The following is a 20,842-nucleotide window of genomic DNA, read 5'->3' as shown; positions in this document are numbered from 1 at the left end:
GGGACGAGAGTTGAACCCTTAGTTTAAGATGGGTCCATGTACTTTAACTCACTCACTCTACCATCATACTACTATCTCACTTCGTCAATTCCGTTTCAAGTGAAATTCCAGAGATCAAGGAATAATGGTGGTAACTCGTTCTTCCGCTGCGGCAGAAGACACAAAAGCGAAGGGAGAATCTTATTTAGTTATTGGTGGTTGTGGGTTTTTGGGAAGATACATTGTGGAACAATTATTGGAACGTGGGGAAACTCAAGTGGCTGTGTTTGATTTGGTTCAAAGACATTTTGATACGTGAGTGATCTTTAGGTCATAAGAGTGGGTTTGCTGATAGGTAGGAACGTGACATTTTACATTGGTGATATTTCCAAAGAAGAGGATGTTGTGAATGCCATTACAAAAGTGGGTGTTCCTCTTCCTCCCCCCCCCCTCCTCTCCCCCCTTTCTCTCCCATTCTCTTCGCCTGTACTTTTTTCCAATCAATATGAAACCGAATGGTCGTACCCAGAAGTCCCTCGCACCGATTTTCTCCCCGTGTTTCTTTGATGATTGAGACCAGATGAAGATCCCGTCGTGCACGATTTGGCTCATCACTAACCCAAGTCCAACGCAACGGCAATCATTCATACCGCTTCACCGGCCCATGGACTAGGTGCTCAAGTATACGAACTAGTCAACGTTATCGGTACTCGTAATGTCATCGACGCAAGTATCGAACATGGTGTTAAAAAACTCGTTTACACATCTTCAGCAGGTGTCATTTATAACGGTATTCACGATATAACTTCAGCAGATGAACGTTTAGATTTCCCTATCAAACCTCTTGACGCATATAATCATACCAAAGTTCAAGCTGAAAAAATGGTACTCTCAGCCAATTCTAAAGAATTCAAAACATGTGCTATTCGACCCGCAGGTTTATTCGGACCTGGTGATAGACAAGTCATTCAAGGTTTTTACAACGTGATAAAAAACGGTCAAACGAGATTTCAAATTGGTGATAATAATAATTTAAACGAATTCACTTATGTCGCCAATGCTGCTCATGCACATTTATTAGCTATCGATAAACTCGATACCACATATCCTTATTCTTCTTTCCGTGATCCTATCCCTTCTATCGATTTATCCTTAGGAGGTTATCGTATACCCACTTCGGAAGCTAGACCATTAGGACCAAACACAGAACCTACCGAAAGAGATTTAATGGCAGCAAGGAAATTTGAAAGTGGTCAAGATGAAGAAAGTGATTTACGTCCAGTTTTGCGTAATAGGATGGATCAATTCGCTTCCGAAGCTAATGAATTGGATCAAGGTGGTTGTCCTATCGCAGGTCAAGCTTTCTTCGTCACGAATGGAGAACCGACTTACTTTTGGGATTTCGCGAGAACAGTTTGGAGGGAATTAGGTGCGGATTTATCAAAACCACCATTCGTCATTCCTACCATGATCGGAATGCTCATCGCTGCTTTGGCGGAGATATACAGTAAACTCATGGAACGTGAAGCGGGGTTTACAAAGTTCAGAGTGGCTATCGCTAGTCAGAATCGGTACTACGACATCGAGCGTGCTAGGAGGTTGCTGGGATACGAACCTGTCATAGGGTTGGAAGAAGGGATGCGTAGATGGACGGAATGGTATAAGACTGAGATGAGCAAGATGGGACAGGCGGGGGAGACTGCAAAGACAAAGTAAAAGCACAGAGACATAGTGTGCATGGTTTGGTGATATTGTTTGTGAATCATGATGATGTATACTACAGTATGTGACAAAGTCCATTGAACATCAACATCACTCCCCCTCATACACTTGCGTTCCCTCGATACTATTCACACTGATCAGATGATTGTCATTTTTTTCATAGCCGCGGCCGCGTGAGCTTCTCCCCTCGCGTTCCGGTATGCCTCTGCGACCATTTGCTTGAGGCCTTCTCTGGAGCGCAAGGATCCCTTCCACATTGAACAGCCCTCGTTTTGAGCTATCTCATCGTATAAAGCTCCCAGATCCACAATCATCTCGATATCCCGGGGCCACGCCGTTCTGAGCTCCTGTAGGGTGCGACAGAGTATCACTTCACTACCGATCCACAACGTAGCCGGGCCACTAATCATGGTCACCAGCCTCGATTTGTTTTTCACCCTTCTCATATCAAACTTGAATGACCAGCACAACTTTGAGATTTCGTGTTCAGCGCTGGACCCGTCATTGATGGTCATCATCCAGACTATTTCCTCTATATCTTTGCCGATCTGTACCCTCGGGTGGTCGTATTCGATCAGTCCCGCCATTGTGAGAGGTATTATGTAGGAATGACCATGAAACCAGGGATACTTTTCACTGGGTGAAGATTGACAGGGTGACAAAATGAAATCCAGGCGCTTTGTTCTGACAAAATCCAAGAGGGACGCCACTACACCGGGCAGAGAAAGACACATCATAGGTGAGTCGCAGTGGAAGGACAGATTGTCGAGAGGAAAACAGGCCAGTCGCTTGGAGCGATTGTTGTCGGGGTGACTAGGATGATTTTTTCGGGCTCGAGGTAAGTGAATGGACAGTTCTTTGACAGAAGAAGTTACGTGGTGACGATGAAATAGCTCGTTGGATAGGAGATGATTATTCAGACCGATACGACCCAATTGTAAGAACCACAGAGGTCCATGCGGGTTAGTCAGACAGTCAAGCTCCCCATGACATTCTTGTCCCCTGCATGTGTCGTAGCTGATGTTTAGCTTCTGGTAAAGAAGTCGGGTCGCGGTAATGAATGTCTGCTTTGATAGTCGAGCGCACCTGGCTAGAGTGGAGTCGTCGCAGTATGAAAGAATATGAGAGATGATATGTTCATGGAAGATGGGTGCGAGAAAAGGATTAGGCTGAGAGTCAGTCACATTCCGGCAAACATATCAAGGCTCATATCGACAGAACTCACAGCCTCTTTCTTCATGTTCCTCGACCCTCGCTTCTTCTCATGATTCTCCTTATTTCCCGGTACTTTCGCTTTGCCCTTCTTTGGCACGGCGGCTCGACGTTTTCTCGCCATAATGTGGGATCTTGATTGACTTTGTAGTCGAAGAGGGGTGGTGAGTCAATGCAGTTGAATCAGAGAGACTCTGCTATGTATTATGATGGGTGAAGACAGAATGACAAGGCGGGGAGAGGAAGATGAGAATGAGAGAGAGAGTGGCTGACTTGAGAACGATGGTGAGAAGGTGTCGGATGATAGTGGCGAGAGTGAGAGGAAGACTGGAAGCGGTATTGTTGCACAGGGAGAGGAGTACAGGTGTGTAAGGATGGACGATGGCTGTCGTGATTTGTATGGGTGAGAACAGGGGAGGAGTGAACGATAAGTAGGATGAGGAAAGACAAGACAAGACAAGTGAAGTGACAAGTGACAATGTGTGACGTGTTGGAGAAAAGTCTCGTCAGCCATGTCGGTACGCAAGGGCCACATGTCCGCTCATCCGCTCCACCCGTTCCAGTTCACTTTTGCACTGTCTTCAACAGTCGAGTGTTACCTCGGCTAGAATCGACGACATGAGTGATCATGATGAGGGGGTTCGGCATGACTTGATGATAGCGCTTGACGTGACCGGTCATACGTGACCAGTGGTCGAGAAGAGGATGTTCATCACAATGGTGAGAGAGATTGTAAAAGTAAGAGAGATCTGAGGTTCAAGTTCAGGTCGATTCGAACATGCAGGGCGAAGTACACCTCTACACTTACGCATGATGCTGGGCGATGCCGTTTTTCTGCCGTCTTGCTTGTCTGTCCATCCATCGTTGGGTTTTTCCTTTTCATGGCTTACTCTACACAACTCCGTCTGCCCACTCCGTATGAACCACCCTTACACCACTCTGACCTCACCATTTGCTTCGCGGTGCCGTTAGAGTAGAGTGAGCCTTGCCATCCTCTCCGGCACGCCCACCCCTAACATGTCGAGTGATACACGTCCAAATAAAAACCTCTCTGCCCCTGCTCTTGTCCATAGCCGTCCAGAAAGATCAACTGGGCAGTCGACCATCTCGACTTCTACTTCGTTGTCATCTGAGGGATCGTATAACACTGATGGCATGTCGACAGTTACCTGAACTTTAGGATCCAGCGTGACGAGAAGTTGAACAAGACTATCGTAGATCCTCCTAAGCTTATATGAACCTAAGCCGGGGTAGGCCAGTGAGTGAGCTTCATCCTCCAACTGGTCTTTTGGGGGGGTGTAGATTGATTTCTTGGCGATGACAGTGATCTTTGTCAAGTTCGATAATTCATCAAAACCCCAATCTTCCATCATCGTTGCATCGTAAAAATCATAATCGTAGGCTTCATGCCCATCCAGTCGAAGCTCGATCTCCTCGATCCTGTCTTGAGCTTCTGGGTCGCACGGTGGTAACCAACACATATAATGCCTAGGCCTGTGTATGACCAGCTTCTTGCATGCGATAGCGTCAAGCCAGCAGAGATCGATACCGTACATGTCTTGCAAACCCAAGGAATCGAAGTCCAGGGACAAGGTCTCCGGTTGAAGGTATCCGACAGAGGGCATATAGCAGTCGACGAACCTAGGTATATCACCGGTTATAGTGATGTGTCGTAAAAATGGGGAGAACAGGTGTTTACGACGTAGTCGGTTGGATCTGGTGGGTGCGGGTGTCAAAAGTCGAGCCAGAGCTCCAGAAAGGACGTTCTCGTGGAAGGTGGTGTGGACATGATGATAAAGGATTCTCCCAGCGGGGAGGAAGACGGATTGTGATAGTCGAATGCATCGAGCGACTGTAGGGTCGTCGCAGAAGAGGAGGATGCGAGAGATAATTTCGATCGGAAGAGGATCTTTGTTAATGCGTGAGGGGAACTTGATGGACTGAGAGTCAGTAATATGAAGGCTGACACGTCGACATCAGTTGACAATTTATCTCACGTCGGGATTTAACACGCTGGCATACTGACAAGTTTGTCCAACATAGACGGGAGGGATTACTGTCGATGACGGACTGCTCAATGGTCGTCGAGTCGGACAAGGAACAAGAGAGTTTGATACTCACTGACTGTCGTCCACCTTTCTTATCATCTGCTTTCCTTTCCTTCTGTCCAGTCAACTAACAGGCCAGTAAATCACCAATAGGAATCCCGGCACTCACTTTCGTTGCTACAGGAGTCTTCTTCTTCCTCTTCGGAGCTGTCTTCTTGACCCCTGCGTCACTGGGCCTCCACATATCTGCCAGAAGTCGATATCTAACGCGAAAGAATGAAGAAGAAAAGACGAAGAAAATTTTGATGGGATGAAAGATTCAAATCTTGATGCGATTGGAAACGCCCGCACAGACCACTTGTTGCCTCTCACTCGCTAAGTACTTGAGTAGAGAGCCACTTCGGGCACACCCCTTTTCTAATCGGGGCACACCCCGCCACATCACGTGGCCAGGAACACATAGGCCTCGGGGTTTTGGAAACCCCGCGAGCTGTGGTTCACTCTTCTCTTTCATCACCAATGTCAGTGTTACATAGCTATACCATGTGATGATGATGACAAGGGACCTATCGAAGTCAGAATTCCACTTCTGATGATAAAACAAGTACTAAAAGACTCGCAGAGGCCAGTAGAACAGCATCGAGAGACTTAGAAGATACCACGATTAATATCAAGAAAGTTATAGCGAGTTGATGGAGGGCACAGGTTGAGAAGGCAAAGGATGAAAAGTCAATGAAATTTGATCGTAAAAGAGTGGAACTAGTATCAAAATGATCCTTGAGGCAAGTAGGGACCGTGCGTGTGAAAAAGAGCGTGAGTTTACTAATACAACGATGATAAAAAGGTTAGCGGTGGTGAGGACAGGCTGGTTGGTAGTGAGCAGACACGTCGAGTTCATGTCCGTCACGTGGTCGGAGTCTCTGAAACCCCGAGGCCTATGTGTTCCTGGCCACGCAATGTGGCGGGGTGTGCCCCGATTAGAAAAGGGGTGTGCCCGAAGTGGCTCTCACTTGAGTATATGACAAAAATCTCGGAGCTCGGCACTTGCTTGTTTTATCCTATCTTGCTTGATGGATGTTGATATGACTTCGAATTCAGGACGGATGGGGAGGTAACGATGAAAGTCAGAAGATAAGTACCAGAAGGGTTTTACCACACTCTTCTCATCCAAAAGTGGCTACTCTAATCATGTGTACAGTGTACGGGAAGTCCCAGGTCGGATTTTCCCCTCCGGCAACTCCCTTTCCCAACCTCCATTTCTCAAAAGTCACTGATCTTGCACCCCATAGGTCACTGAGAGCTCTGGAAACACCTGGATCCAGTAGAGAAAGTCCCTTGGACCCATTTAGGCCATTTTTATGCATGTAGCGATCATAGCTGGTTCAAAAACCGACATCAAGTGGCATTCTCACTTGAATCAGAGATAAATTCAAAGCTTGCAGCTCAGGGCCACTTCAATCTATGAATTGGAAACTTGCATGAGGTAGAGGGGTATCTCCTGCCTTATCTGCAGAAGATATCTCCTGCATAGGTGAAGAAAAGATGGAGATAACAGGGGAAAAGAAAGGGGTGATGCCATGGGGGGTTGGCTGTAAGACGCGATCGATCAGTACCGAAAACGTCTGCAATGTAGAGAGTCAATTGAAGAGAAAGAGTATGCATTCTATCATTCTATCTACCTCTTTATCTATCTAATAACCTATCCTGCTGAAATATCTGCTTAGCAATGAATGAATAAGCAGATGAGTCATCTATCTAAGAAGCTTACAAGTCGTCTCTCACATTGGCGATTGTCACAATCGTCGTTTCTTCTCCTCTTCTGACCGACGGTCGACAAACCTCGGCTAACTACGTCGTAGTGGGGCGTCGATGTCTCACTAGGACAGGGTACTCGTAGGGGAACTACGGCTAACTATGCCGTAGTAATAGGTCGAGCGGTAAGTGATAAGGTGATCGTCGAATAACTGCGGCTAACCTCGCCGTAGTACGTCGAACTGCTCGGTGGTAGCTCTCCTTAACTCGGTGGTTGTAGCTACTGAATATATCGCTCGCTACTGACAACAATCAAGGATCGCTGAAGAAGTTCAGCGATCTCTAAACTATCTATACTACTCCTCTCTTCTCATAGAACGTCCCTCAACTCCTGCACTGCCTCACGCTCAGTCCTCTTCGTTCAACCTTTTCGTTCAACCTTGCCGTACCTCGCCCTATCCCCGATATCCTACTCCGCTCACTTCGACTAACTTCGCCTAACTTCCCCTGTTCTGCTCTCCCTCGGTTCCCTTCCCCTAACTTCGCCGTAGTTCTCCGCTAGGCGGGGTTATCGTGACAAATACCCTCTTGGTTCTCGTAACTTCGCCGTAGTTGGTCTCAGTGGTTCGAGTGGAGGTTGGTGGTGGTGAAAGGAAGGACGGTGATGGTGAAAGGAGGGTCGGTGATGGTGGTTGTCAGGGATGTTACGACATAGTTCGTGACAGTCGCCCCCTCCTTAGGCGCGAACGTCCTCGTGAGCTTTGTATGCATGTAATGAAGAAAAAGACACTCAGCAGGTTACAGGAAACACAATTGGTCATATAACAGTTGTTGGTAGATGATACCATGGTTCGTTGTTAAACGGACAGTAAACTTCGTCGAAGTTCATCGTGGTTGCTTGTTGTTACCCTGTGGTAGTTACCTTATAGGTGAGACAGAGGATTTGGGGTACAACAAACCTCGTCGACGTTCGTCAGCGTATCCCTAACTTATATGAATGTGAGACACGTAGCGTGGGAATTTTGATCGTCGTCATGGTGTTTGTTGTTGCTGAGACACCTTGTTATGCGAAGTTACCAGCGCCCTGACGACGAGTAGCCATGTCAGTTATACTAAATACTCAGTACTTCGGCCCACTTCTTCTTCTTTCCCAGGACTAATCCTAAATCGTACTATCATCGTCTATCGATTTCCAGTCTTTACCTTACCAAACGTATCAATTTGATATATTTCAACAAAATGTCTTCTCGTCCGGAGCTCAACGCCCATAAATTTTTTGCAGATCGCTTCGCCGCTGTCCGTAAGTCTACTTGTACTCTCTATAAGCTACTCTGTCGCTGATTGTCCTAGTCGCTCAGCAGGGGAACTCTCCCCGCCAAGTGTCGTCTATGGGCTTTGGAGCCTTAGCCATCACCGATGGCTCGCCTTCTGCTGCTGCAGCTTCCGCTGCAGTTCCTTCTGCCCCCGCGTCCCCTGCTGCGGTTACGACCCCTCTCTCCTCTGGCCAACAGGAGGTCAGACCTGCTCCTGTTGGCCCTTTGCAAGCTTCGGGTCAGTCCGCTACTGTGGTGGAAATCGACGATGATGATGAAGAGATGGATGGTGATGAGGAGGTGGTTGGTGTTCGTTGTGGCAAAGAGACGGGTGTGTTGGTTGATGATGGTGAGACGGGTGGTGCAGATGATGATGATGAGATGGGTGAGGTCGATGAAGATGAGGAAATCCTCAGTGTTGATCTCGGTGATCCGGCGCTGTTTGAGGATAGAGAAACTTGGGTGTCAGAGTTGGAAAAGTTAAGCCGTATGTCCCCTTGTCATATACCCTGCTCGTAAGTGCTGACATGTAGCTGTTCGTGATAATGAGGGGTCTCCCGAATTCCGCGTACAGCTCCAGACTTCTTTCGGGAAGAAACGGGTTGCGTATCAGGCGAAGATGGATACTCTGGCTGAGAGTAAAGCCGAGAAAGATTAAAGCCGAGAAACGTCGCCGTTCCCCTTCCGCCCACGACGAAGTAACTCCTCCTTCGGCGAAACGGGTCAAAGAGACCCCTCGATCCTCTACAGGACAGGCTGAATTGTTTCCCTCCCCTTCCAACGAGCCAGGGAGTGCTCGCAAGGCATCGTTGCGAGAGCAGAATAGGCTATGGAAGTTGTTTATCGATGAAAGGGAGCGATGGGAGGTCGCCAGTATCGATGAGTCGTGTGATAGATGTCGGTAGGTTCCTTCCCTAGAAGTTTATACATCTGCTGATCAGTAGCCGTGAAATTATCACGTATGGGAGAGCGAAATGGCCGTGTCTACGACCGGTCAAACCTCATAATCGCGGGTCCCGTTGTGCTTCTTGCACTTCTGGCCCCTGCTCGTTCTGTCCCCCCAACACCGCTCGGGATATTCCTCCTAGACCTTCTGCTCCCCTCGGTCCCCCCTACACTCCGTCCGCCGCTGTTCGCCGCCGTCTCCCCACAGCCCAAGACGGGGACTATCCTTCGCGCTCTCCTTCGGCGAACTTCTCCTCTCCCGGCCCCATCTCGCCGTCACCCGCCGTCCGTCGCCCGCCTAACTCTCCCGTGGCCGGACCGTCTCGTCTCCCTGCTACTCCTTCTGCAGGTTCGTCTCGTCGCGCGCCTCGCCGTGCTCCCTCTGCCTCCCTCCAGCCCTCAACACCTGTGGCTGGCCCATCTCGTCTCCCGGCTACTCCTTCTGCCGGTCCGTCTCGTTCCACCAGGAGCCGTCCTACTCCTGTGTCAACCCAAGAGGAGTCTCCCCTAAGTCTCCCTCCTGCCCTTGGGACCCGAAGCCGTCAACCATCTGCTCCTCCTGCTTCTGGGCTCTCAACTCCTGCACCTCCTGTGAAAGCTCCTCCGAAATCTTCGAAAGAGAAAGGCAAGAAGAAGAAAGCTGTCCAGTTCGAACCGGCTGTGGTGGAAAACGAAAGTACTCAGCTACCAGAGGAAATCCCTCCTTCCCTCGACCACCCCACTATCGCTATCGACCCTCGGATACCAGAGGAAGACAAACAGCTAGCCACCTTTCGCTCCGTCATTATTGGTTTAACCACTCAATTACAAGCCAATAGACGAGATACGGCGAAGCTCGTCGAATATTGCGTGAAGTTGGTCTCCGCAATGAATACTCTCTCTCGGACACTGGCAACCCTTGTGAACTCCTCCGACATAGGGCCATTAGGGCGAACTGAGTTAGCTAGAGTCTCCCGAGAGCTCACAACGGACATGAGCGACTTCTACCGCAATCTCTTTGACTCTCCCTACCTCCTGAACCCCACTGAGTATATGCTCCCCCCTACGCTGGACTGGTTAAAACCATCTCAACCAGCTCGACTCAGTTCTCAGGATGGTGCTTTCCTCGATATCCTAACTCTTCCCGCAGACTGTCTTAGAGCACTTCGTCAGTTGTGGAAATCACCTAGTCTGAGTCTCGCTCGTGATCCTGCTCTCCACTCCGCTCACATTCTCGCCTTTAACACAGCATGGAAGGAGACTCGAGCCCTCCGACGGACGGTGGCACCGAAGGTTACTGAGAGTAGTTCTGGGGGTGGTCCTGCACCGGGGAACGAGGAACAGGGAGGAAGTTCGCAGCAGTGAGTTGTACTTAGCTAATGTTGTACCAGTTGTATGAATTACTTCCTCGTTCGTGATCTTACCACTCGTCCTTTCATCGGCTTATCCGGGTGAAGTTCGTGGAACTTCGCCAATATGTCATTAGCTCCGTCCACGTTTTCTACTGGTTCCCATGATACTGCGTCATCTGAGCCTTCGTAACCTAACCATTCCACTAGATACTCTAACTTCCCTGACCTCTTATTCACTCTCGAGTCCACAATATCCTTTACTTCCCACGATTCTCCCATGTTATCCACCTCTACTGGGCCAGGTGGTTCAGCTTGCTGACCAGGAAATATTGGAGGGTGATAGGGGCGAAGCAAGGAGACATGGAATACATCATGGATACCTGCCATCGTTCCTGGTAACTCTAATTTACAAGCATGAGAACCTACCTGCCGTACTACCTTGTACGGTCCACTTTGCTTAACGTCTAACTTCTTCATAGGCCTTTTAGTCTTAATGTTCTCTAATGACAGCATCACTAGGTCACCTTCCACGAAGTTCGGCGTAGTCCGGTGCTTCCTATTATACCCTTCGGCGTACTTCTCATTAGCCTTCTCAATTCCTTCGATACACTCTTTATGTATTTCGGTCAGATCCTTCACTACCACTGTAGCAGCGGGTACCTCAACCTCGCTAGCCTTTATCTCTTCAGCCCAACGAGGGTGATATCCATAGTTCGCATAGAATGGGGTTTTGTTTATCGCAGAGTGCTGGGTGTTGTTGTAAGCAAAGCTAGCTCGAGCGAGTAGCTTTGACCAGTCGTTCTGCTGATAGGAGGTGAAGATTCGAAGATACAGTTCCAAAGACTGGTTGGTTCGTTCGGTCTGTCCGTCAGTCTGTGGATGATATGCAGTAGAGAGATGTAGTCTTATTCCGAGACTATCGGTCAAATTCTTCCAGAACTTGGAGGTAAACTTCGATCCCCTGTCCGATACTATATTCTCTGGCAACCCATGCTGGGCCACCACATAGTCCAATATCAACTCTGATAGGCCGGCTGCGGTTAACTTCGTCGTAGTCGGGATAAAAATGGCCCATTTGGTCAACCGATCCACCACTACCAGGATGGAATTATATCCATGGGAATTTGGCAGCTCCTCGATAAAATCCATCGAGATGCTAGACCAAGGTTTCGTAGCTACCTCCAGTGGTTTAAGCTCTCCATGGGGTTTCTGTCTGTTGGTCTTTGCCCTCTGACATACCGCGCATCCAGCGATGTAGTCCTCAACATCCTTCCTTACTCCAATCCAGACATAGTCCCTTAGAACTAGCTCAAGGGTCTTCGCTGAACCTGGGTGACCAGCTAAGGCCGAGTCATGTCGCATTTTCATGATCTTCAGCCGAGCATCGGCGTAATTCGGCACATAAATGTGATCGTCGAATGTGAGGAAACCTCTTGAGTTCCACCCCCCACGAAGGATTAGAGGAGACCGCGAGCTACGGCGTAGTTCGGTGATTGATCCTGGTTCCTGCACGTTATCGTTACACGTAGGATGAGAACACTCAGCGCAAACGACTCCTAATAATTCTTCTCTGACCCCTTCTATGTCTTCGTCCTCCTGAACTCCAAGTACTAGATCCATAGGGTCCACAAGATCATTTTCCTTTACCTCCCTTGTCCCTTGCAATGCTCGAAGGAGGTGACGCAACTCCGACGTGGTGGCGTCAACTTCGTCGAACTTCGGCAGACCTTGGATAAGGTTGCTCTCTTGTACCATGGTACTTCCTTTCCCGGAATGATAGTCCGCCCGTCTAGATAATCCATCTGGAAGACTTGCCTGGGTTCCTGGCCGATAAACCATTTTAAACCTGAAGTTAGCTAGCTCCTCTACCCACCTACCTTGCCGAGGACTGAGTTGTTTCGGCTCCATCCAGTAGGTAAGGTTTAGATGGTCGGTAAGTACTGTGGTTTCTACCTGCAATAATAAGTGTCTCCTTCTTCTGAAACCCTCCACTACAGCGAGGAACTCCTTTTCTCCTACCGTATAATTCAGCTGAGCTGTGTTGAAAGCACCAGACTCAATAGCTACCGGGTGTTCTTGACCAGCCGTGTTGATCTGCGAAATTATGAACCCCCAGCCGAAGAACGACGCATCTGTCTGTAATATCGTCTTCAATGTAGGGTCAAAATGGGCTAACACCGGCGCAGTACACATCCTAGCCTTCAACTCTTTGAAGGCTGACTCCTGTTCGACTCCCCATACAAATGGTACCTCCTTCCTTGTCAAGTCATTGATAGGTCTAGCAATCTTCGAGAAGTTGGGGACAAAGCGCCTGTAATAGCTTACAACTCCAATGAATCCCCTTGACTCTCGTAGATTCTTAGGACGTGGGAAGGAAGTGATGGCATCAATGTATTCTGGGTTCACCGATACACCTTTAGAGGATACCACGAAACCCAGAAACACCACCGAATCTCTTTCGAACTCGCACTTACTAGCTTTCACGTACAGGCTCGCCTTCCGCAGTACCTCAAAGACCTTCGCCGTAGTTCCTCGTAATTCCTCCAACGTATTCCCATAAATGAGGATATCGTCAATGTAGACCACGACTCCATTCCCTAGTAGCTCTCTAAACACCTCATTTAGGAAGTGTTGGAAGACCGCGGGGGCGTTTCACAGCCCATCACGAACAACCAGAGATTCAAACATACCATACTGTGTCCTGAACGCCGTCAGGTGTTCATGTCCCTCTGTCACCCTCAACAATTGGTATGCTCCAATTAGATCTAGTTTGCTGAAATACCTTGCTTTTCCAAGTTCTTCGGTAATTTGACCTATTAGAGGGAGAGGGTAGGCATCTGGTATGGTCGCTTCGTTCAGTTTTCGATAGTCGATGACCATTCGCCATTGTCCTTCGGCTTTCTTCGGTATCATAAACATTGGTGAGCCGTATGGCGAGTTACTTGCCCGAATTCGGCCAGCGGCGATTTCGCGATCTAGTATGTCTCTCAGCGCGCGTCTCTGATCTTCTCCTTGAGCATAGAGGGAGGCGACCTTAAGGTTCGCCCCCTCCTTAAGCTCAAACTTCAAATCGTAGGACCTTGAAGGGGGAAGGGTCTCTCCTCTCTTCTTCGGATTAAAAACGTCAATGTACTGGTGGTATTGTTCAGGAACTACCTGGAACAACTCGTCTTGTTCCTCCGGGCTCAGCTCTTCAAGCTCATCTTTGCCGCGGAGGTCTGTCTCGTCGGTTCGAGTCCTGAGCCCTATGGCTGCCAGGCTCGCAACATTTCTCGTCTGTGGAAGGGGAGAGGATAACTCCTCTCTTTCACTCGGTAAGGGTGGGGGAATGGATACCGTGCTTTCCTCATTGGCAGGGAAGGATATCATATTCGCTCCCCCATTCAGGATTACTCTCTCTTTTCTCATCCATTCCCACCCTATCACAACATCCGCGTCACAAAGGGCGGTAACATCCAGCTTAATTGGGCGAACTTCGCCTAACTTCTCGACACCCAGACTCACTTCGACAAACTCCGTAATGGGACCAGCCACACTAACCGAGCCATCGAACATATGAACTGGTACACTCACGGGGTATTTCCTCCTCTCCTTCCTAATCTTCCTGACCGCCTTGGGACTTATATATGAACAGGTTGCCCCAGTGTCCCACAGGGCCGTTAGTTCGATTCCTTCGACATACACGTTAGATTTGGGTTGGTTGTTACAGGTGGAAGGGATTAGGGTATGACAGTCGTTTATACATTTCGGAGTGGTGTTTACGGATTTATATACACATTTACCTGGTCTCATCAGCTCTTTCCTTTTACTGGGGGTAGGGACAGTGGCCGAGAGAATATGAGTGCGGACCCGCCGAGTCTCGCCTATCGCGACGGGTCCCCATCTTTTTCCTCCTCGTCCATCCCCCGCTCTCCAACACATGCTTCTTCCCCTCCAACTGCATTGATCTTCTTCCTGTCCCCAAGAGGGACGGCGTTTCCCCCCGTGCTAAATCTCCCTTCTCCTCCAGCATTTTGTCCAAAAGATCTCAAGGGGATGATCCCGGCTTTTACCTTCGCCGCTATTACAGGACAATCCCGGTTGTAATGCCCTCTCTCTCCACACCCAGTACACTTCCCTTCCTCCCGACGCTTTAAAACCTCATCAGCACTGGGTCTCGGCCAACGACGATTTAGTTCGTCTACATCCGTTGGTATTGCCCTTCCCCCGTTCGTGCCCTTCGATTGCGTGCCCTCGAACTTCGGCGTAGATTGCCATTTCTCCTCGCTCCTCCGTTCCCCTCCCCGATTTACTTCCTCTTTCTTCTCCCCCTGTTCCTTTGTTTCCTTCCTCTTCTTCTCATTCTCCTTCTCCACTCTTCGCTGATGCAAGCGATTGTCCATGGGGACCACGAACTCAATCAACTCGCGGACAGTCTTGAAGACCTTTCCGTGCCGAGCGATCTCATCCAGCAAGTGACTTTTCAGTCCATTCTTTGCCCGGTCCACAAGGTTCCCATCATCGCCCCATCCTAACACCGCTACATATCGCTGAAAGGCGGCGAAGTACGCCGAAGCCGACCCATTCTGTCGAAGCTCGTTTATTCCCCTAGCGGCGGTTCCCTCCTCATCAGGGTCTCCGAAGTTGGTCTTGAGATATTGGATGAACTTCTTATAGACTAGAAGGTGTTCGGGGGGGTCGTCTTTAGGCAAATCCGGTTGGACGGCGAGAAGAGGGGTATCGCGTAGGTGGGAGATCATGAAAAAGATTTTTACTCGGTCAGTGGGGAACTTGCGGGCGTTGATTTCGAAGTGAACTTCACATTCTGAGATGAAGGCGGTGAGCTTTGACCTCTCGCCTCTCCAAAGGTCTGGGAGGGGAAGTTTTATCCCTCCTCCTATCTCAGCCACGCCTGGGGTCGCCGAAGCTTGTCTCCCCATGGCGAATCGTACCCCTTCAGAGATCCCTTCAACTATTCCTCCAACCGTCTCCTGTTCCTTCTTCTTCTCCTGTCCCTCCCGACGTCTCCTCTCCGCTATCATGTCCCTGTTCATCTCCATCATCATGTTCATCATCGCCAGCATCATTTTCTGAGTGGTGGCCTCTTCCTCCGCTCTCCCTACTCCTTCGCTCCCCGCCGAACTTAGTCCACCTTCCGTGTTCTTCTCCCTTGGTCGCGGTGTTTGTCCCGACCCTTCTGAACCTGTCCCTACAGTCGGTGGTTCTGATAATCCGGTTGGCAGGGGGGGTGGTTCAAGAGGTAGGGGTGGATAAAAATCATCTCCTTGGGTTGATCCTTCGGGGGTATCAATTGCACCAGGCAATGGCCCCAAGTTTTGTCTTAATTCCTCCAACATCCTCCTCTCCGTCTCTTCTACCGTTTCTCCTGGTCTACTCATACTTCTTGTAACTCTTCTTTCCGGTTGCATACAATCTTGAACTGCTCCGAGGTTTGTACGGGTCGTCGGTAAGAGCGATCCTTGATACTGTCACAATCGTCGTTTCTTCTCCTCTTCTGACCGACGGTCGACAAACCTCGGCTAACTACGTCGTAGTGGGGCGTCGATGTCTCACTAGGACAGGGTACTCGTAGGGGAACTACGGCTAACTATGCCGTAGTAATAGGTCGAGCGGTAAGTGATAAGGTGATCGTCGAATAACTGCGGCTAACCTCGCCGTAGTACGTCGAACTGCTCGGTGGTAGCTCTCCTTAACTCGGTGGTTGTAGCTACTGAATATATCGCTCGCTACTGACAACAATCAAGGATCGCTGAAGAAGTTCAGCGATCTCTAAACTATCTATACTACTCCTCTCTTCTCATAGAACGTCCCTCAACTCCTGCACTGCCTCACGCTCAGTCCTCTTCGTTCAACCTTTTCGTTCAACCTTGCCGTACCTCGCCCTATCCCCGATATCCTACTCCGCTCACTTCGACTAACTTCGCCTAACTTCCCCTGTTCTGCTCTCCCTCGGTTCCCTTCCCCTAACTTCGCCGTAGTTCTCCGCTAGGCGGGGTTATCGTGACAAATACCCTCTTGGTTCTCGTAACTTCGCCGTAGTTGGTCTCAGTGGTTCGAGTGGAGGTTGGTGGTGGTGAAAGGAAGGACGGTGATGGTGAAAGGAGGGTCGGTGATGGTGGTTGTCAGGGATGTTACGACATAGTTCGTGACAGCGATCGGCGGCAACATTGAAATTTCTCATAGCCTACCTTCCGTACTTAGTCGCTTCTACCATAGTTCCGTGTGGTACCTTCCACCCTTCTCTGGAACTTTCTATCATATTCTAGTACTTTCCTTTTACTAGAATGTTCTCTCAGTTCTCCGGTTGATCTAGATCTGAGACGAGGTTGTATAGGCTGTGTCGCAAACTATATCCAGTTGAATCATTGGACCCCAACCACCCAAGTCCTCAATAAACCGAAGACGATTCAAGCCAAAGATACCGAAGAGGAAGAGCAAGAGAGACAATGGATAAGGATAGAGGAGTTGGTGATGGCATGTCCACCTGGTACGAGGACTGACTCTTTGTAGTCTTTACCTTAGGGAACGTAGTACCATAGGAAAAATGAATCGAATACTTAGCAAAGTCTAGGAGGTGAATCTCTCATAGGTACACCCCTCATCAGCAGCATGCAGCACGCTTTTAAATGAGTGCCAGTAGCCTCTCTAGCACCTCTATGCAGGTTAGAACAGGTCTAGTTGAGATAGTGGGACAGAAGAATGGATAAAGTGGATATCACAGATGAAGAAGGAAGGGGTTGTCCGGAAAGTTCAGCCTGGGACTTCCCGGACACCGTACATGTGGCACCCCGGCACCTCCTATGGTGGCCCGATGGTCCTCCGTACGTCCATTCTGGGAGCCCCACTAAGACTGTACGAGAAAAAGACATGAATCGTTCATACATAACTACTCGCACAATACAACATGGTATCAACTTTGAGAAAAACTGTCCAGGTGTATGACCTGCACATCACCAATACATCACCCCTTCTTAGTCCAGCTAAGATCCTTATCCATCCATCCATCCAACCACCTTACCGTCCCTTCCTCATTCGACAATCCAATTCACAACAACTTCAACCTGTTCACAATTGCCATTCCCCGTGCATACCCTAAATCCGGGACGAAAGCCTCAATCATCTCCTCTATCACTTGTCGTCTTTTGATATAACAACCTCCATAACCAACCATTCGTCTGAAGGCATTCATCGCTTCGTGACCGTCTAATTCAGTCGGTTCGTATAAATAACCTCCAAGTTCGACTTCGACAATTGTAAAATCGTTCACCACTGTTAAAAGAAGGTATAAAGCTGTGAACAAAGACCAACCACCTTCGCGATCACCATAAAAATTATGATATATATCGAGCTTGATGATAACTTTACGTAGGTTGGGTAATACGTTTCCTATAGGTGGTATAAAGTTATCTCGTTCATGAAGTTCTTCCAAATAGTCACCGTCGATTCGGATTTCAACTTGTTCAACTCTATTCCAAGCCATTGATTCTTTCCTAGGTATCCAATACAATATACTTGCTGCTCGTTTCAAGACGATTTTCTTTGGCCAAAAATATTTAAGCCAGTAATTCATATTGTCATTGAGCCAATCACTATCCCGTTGGATTTCACCGTAATCGAAGAGTATACGTAGCGGTCGAATGAAGCCGGCGGGAAGGTTGTTGAGAGTGGATGAACGAACTGGATGAACACAATCCATGGAAGTGATGAAGATATGTCGTACGAATGGAATGACAAAGTGAGAGAAATTGAGAAAGGAAGTGGAAGCCGTTGGTGAAAAACCAGCCAAAGGTCCGGCAATCACAGTATCGAAACAAGAAAATATCAAGGTTTTATAGCGGATGCTTGCGACGTCAGGATCCACAATTCTGTAGAATGATTCACGTTCGGAGCGAGTAGGTGAAAAAAGTGACCCGATGGTCCGAGGAATTGTATTGGTAGGACGATTGAAACCTCGAGCTGGCGAAACCGGTGTGTTGATACGAACAGGTATGTTCTGAGGAGACAGAATACGTGTGGAAGTAGGATTAGGAACTGAAGTGGACTCAGACTGATTGTCAGTCTTTCCGAAGAGACCAAATATAATTTCAAAAGACACTCACGGTAGAACTCTCTCCATCACGCTCATTGTCTTCATTGTCCGATACAACCTCGTCTCTTGGTCCTGACATGAGACGGCGTCGTTGCAATGGTCGTAAAGCGGGGATTTGGATCAGCGAGTCGTCTGGTTCGTGGTCGATACCCGCTGAACTGAACGACTTCCTCTTCGTGTCATGATAGTCATCGCTGGACAAATTAAAAATCATATCGGCGTCTGAGAGAGGTGGAGAACGGGAGGGAAATGGCGATGACATTTGGATCAAGAAATTGAGCTAGTCAGCAAAGCAGATTTAGGTGGAATAAGTCGTGAGTGAGATGCATCGAAAGATCAGCATATAAGTATATTCGTCGAGCTCCGTGACAGGTGAGACTGAGGAGTGACAGGTGTGACCTGTCACGCATTCCACTTGCAGTAACTCACCAAATTGGAAAATTTCATTTGAATGTTGGCAACGTAACGCCAACTACATGATCCGTGACCTTGATCATCTGTCACGCTTCCCCATTCAGCCTCCCTGCTCCCCGATCGACCCCAAATGTATGTTTTTGGAGTCACGCCTGCATCCTCCATCCCGCCTCTGCTTCAGCCACGAGCAGAAATTTCATACCCTGTCCCCATTCCTCTAAGTCGTCCACACTGGATGCAGAGTTGCGTAACATTTCATGCACATTCGTGCTCAATTGAACCTGAACTTCTTCTTCTCCCCTGGGATCTAGAACTTTCGCCCTTGCGCTTGCGTGTCCAGCACCCACCACAACCATCTGACAAGTCATGGGAATCTCCCGCCGGATACGTGCCAGTTTCCAACACAATGAACTCCTGGCCCTTTCCACATGCTCGGGACGACGTCCCATCTTCCAGTGAGCCATCCAATACTCGGTCGTGTATACGATGACGAGCTTCTCGAGGTTTTTCGACCAAATACGGGACCATTGTGATTCAGGACGTCCGCCACTGCCGGCCCGAAGGACAAGTACGACTTCTCTAGCTTCTGCCCAAGGTTTGTCGTGGTATTGTAACCCATGAGGAAGCGGTTCGAAAGTACTGCGGAGACCATCGATTATCAATCGATGAGGTTGAAGATGTTGAATCAAACGACAGCTTGCTCCAGCGTGGCAGAGGATGACTCCAGCTCCCATGCAGGCAGGTTTGAGGACGAGTTCTTGAAGATTTGGGAGAACTGGAAGGGAAGATGGGCAGTTTCGATAATGAAACTTGTGAAAGTCGATGGTAAGATGTGTGACTGAGGAGAAGAGAAGAGGTTTGAGATTGAGAGAACGCCAGAGAGGATAAATCATGTCCACCGGTTCTCCTACGCCTCGAAGTGAAACACTTCCATCGTGTGTGTCGACTTTGAGAGTGACGATGGAGTACAAGATTTGACCTATGTAGTGAAGATTGTCATGAGTGATACCGCGAGAAAGACGAAGGCAAGTAGCTAGGGTTGAGCGGTCGCAGAAGGACAGGATATGTGGGAAGATGTCAGTCGAGGTGATGCGTGTGGTGAGCTGTTTGGATTCCTTACGGTCAGTCACCATGGAGAGAAGTAAGAGAGACAACTTACAGTCATGATAAAAGCAGAAGTAGTAAAGAGAGAACGTCAAAGGGAAAGATTGTTCTTCACCAAATTTCAACCCCTAACTGCGCCCTTGATGGTTCAACGCGATACTACTGTATTACGACTCATGACAACACCTCACCGCCTTCTTTCATCCACCGAAACGTTACACTAACCCTCACATCCCTCAAGATCGTCTCATCTCTTTGGTTTTCCCCTTCTACCAGGTCCTCTGTCCTTCCTATGATCCCATGAAGCCATTCCCATCTGGCCTCGCCAGTCAATACGTATACGCTTCTGGGAGGAAGATAGACATGATGCTCGGTCTTGTCTTTCATTCTCTCTTCTGTGGGAGTGAAAGTCATAACCGATCCTCCTGTGAGGGAGACGCCAAGTATGCCGTCAGCATAGCGAGAGGGAAGGTCGATATGTGGACTGATACCTTGACCCGGTAGGTAGAGGTTGAGTATAGCTTGTCTTCCTAGAGGTTGGTCAAGAACGGTCTCTGTCGCTTCGACAAGTAGAAGAGGTCGCAGCAGATTGTCCAGGTGGTTGAGGAGCTCTAAGATATATGAAGGGAGGGATTCAATACAGCCCGGACGAGAAAAGATCATAACTTGATTCCGTGTTCCGCCGATGAAAATATCATCGTTGGCGATCTGAGCCAGTGCGGTCTCTACGTTCATCAGCTGCAGCCCTTCTGATGAGAAGACTCACGGGCTATTTCCGATGAGAGCAAAGAGGGAAAGATGTATAATCCAGGGATGGGTGGAGTCGTCCTCGTGGCGGGTATGATCTCCGGAAGAGAGAAGAGGGAGGAAGGAGAGGACGGAGGAGGGCTCATTGATCATATCTCCTCGGGTGGATCGCAAGACTCTAGAGAG

The 20,842-nt window shown here is 48.8% G+C and overlaps 6 protein-coding genes across 6 annotated transcripts; 2 read left to right on the top strand and 4 right to left on the bottom strand.

Annotated features, from left to right (window-relative positions):
• Nucleotides 1–124: 124 nt before the first annotated feature.
• TREMEDRAFT_67694 (uncharacterized protein) lies at nt 125–1,695 on the top strand (the record flags this gene model as incomplete). The annotated part of the gene is made up of 3 exons (XM_007002931.1): nt 125–294; nt 339–402; nt 604–1,695. 3 exons carry the CDS (start codon nt 125–127, stop codon nt 1,693–1,695), a joined length of 1,326 nt encoding a protein of 441 aa, XP_007002993.1.
• Nucleotides 1,696–3,148: 1,453 nt separating this feature from the next.
• Nucleotides 3,149–4,116, bottom strand: TREMEDRAFT_56400 (uncharacterized protein). Its single transcript, XM_007002554.1, has one exon. The coding sequence runs from the start codon at nt 4,068–4,070 to the stop codon at nt 3,882–3,884; it is 189 nt and encodes a 62-aa protein (XP_007002616.1). The 5' UTR covers nt 4,071–4,116; the 3' UTR covers nt 3,149–3,881.
• A 3,836-nt stretch (nt 4,117–7,952) lies between these two features.
• On the top strand, nt 7,953–10,315 carry TREMEDRAFT_60244 (uncharacterized protein; the record flags this gene model as incomplete). The annotated part of the gene is made up of 5 exons (XM_007002693.1): nt 7,953–8,013; nt 8,064–8,513; nt 8,560–8,627; nt 8,671–8,927; nt 8,971–10,315. 5 exons carry the CDS (start codon nt 7,953–7,955, stop codon nt 10,313–10,315), a joined length of 2,181 nt encoding a protein of 726 aa, XP_007002755.1.
• Nucleotides 10,316–10,350: 35 nt separating this feature from the next.
• Nucleotides 10,351–11,922, bottom strand: TREMEDRAFT_27016 (uncharacterized protein; the record flags this gene model as incomplete). Its single annotated transcript, XM_007002223.1, has 1 exon — nt 10,351–11,922. One exon carries the CDS (start codon nt 11,920–11,922, stop codon nt 10,351–10,353), a length of 1,572 nt encoding a protein of 523 aa, XP_007002285.1.
• A 2,243-nt stretch (nt 11,923–14,165) lies between these two features.
• Nucleotides 14,166–16,561, bottom strand: TREMEDRAFT_60242 (uncharacterized protein; the record flags this gene model as incomplete). Its single annotated transcript, XM_007002692.1, has 5 exons — nt 14,166–14,612; nt 15,255–15,767; nt 15,806–15,825; nt 15,891–16,012; nt 16,491–16,561. 5 exons carry the CDS (start codon nt 16,559–16,561, stop codon nt 14,166–14,168), a joined length of 1,173 nt encoding a protein of 390 aa, XP_007002754.1.
• Nucleotides 16,562–17,347: 786 nt separating this feature from the next.
• TREMEDRAFT_60241 (uncharacterized protein) lies at nt 17,348–20,802 on the bottom strand (the record flags this gene model as incomplete). Its single annotated transcript, XM_007002691.1, has 6 exons — nt 17,348–18,349; nt 18,402–18,563; nt 18,821–18,896; nt 18,956–19,920; nt 20,135–20,634; nt 20,676–20,802. 6 exons carry the CDS (start codon nt 20,800–20,802, stop codon nt 17,348–17,350), a joined length of 2,832 nt encoding a protein of 943 aa, XP_007002753.1.
• Nucleotides 20,803–20,842: the final 40 nt, after the last annotated feature.

Source organism: Tremella mesenterica (assembly GCF_000271645.1).
Source record: "Tremella mesenterica DSM 1558 unplaced genomic scaffold TREMEscaffold_2, whole genome shotgun sequence".
Taxonomy (NCBI): Eukaryota; Fungi; Basidiomycota; class Tremellomycetes; order Tremellales; family Tremellaceae; genus Tremella; species Tremella mesenterica.
This window is presented reverse-complemented; position numbering and strand designations above follow the sequence as displayed.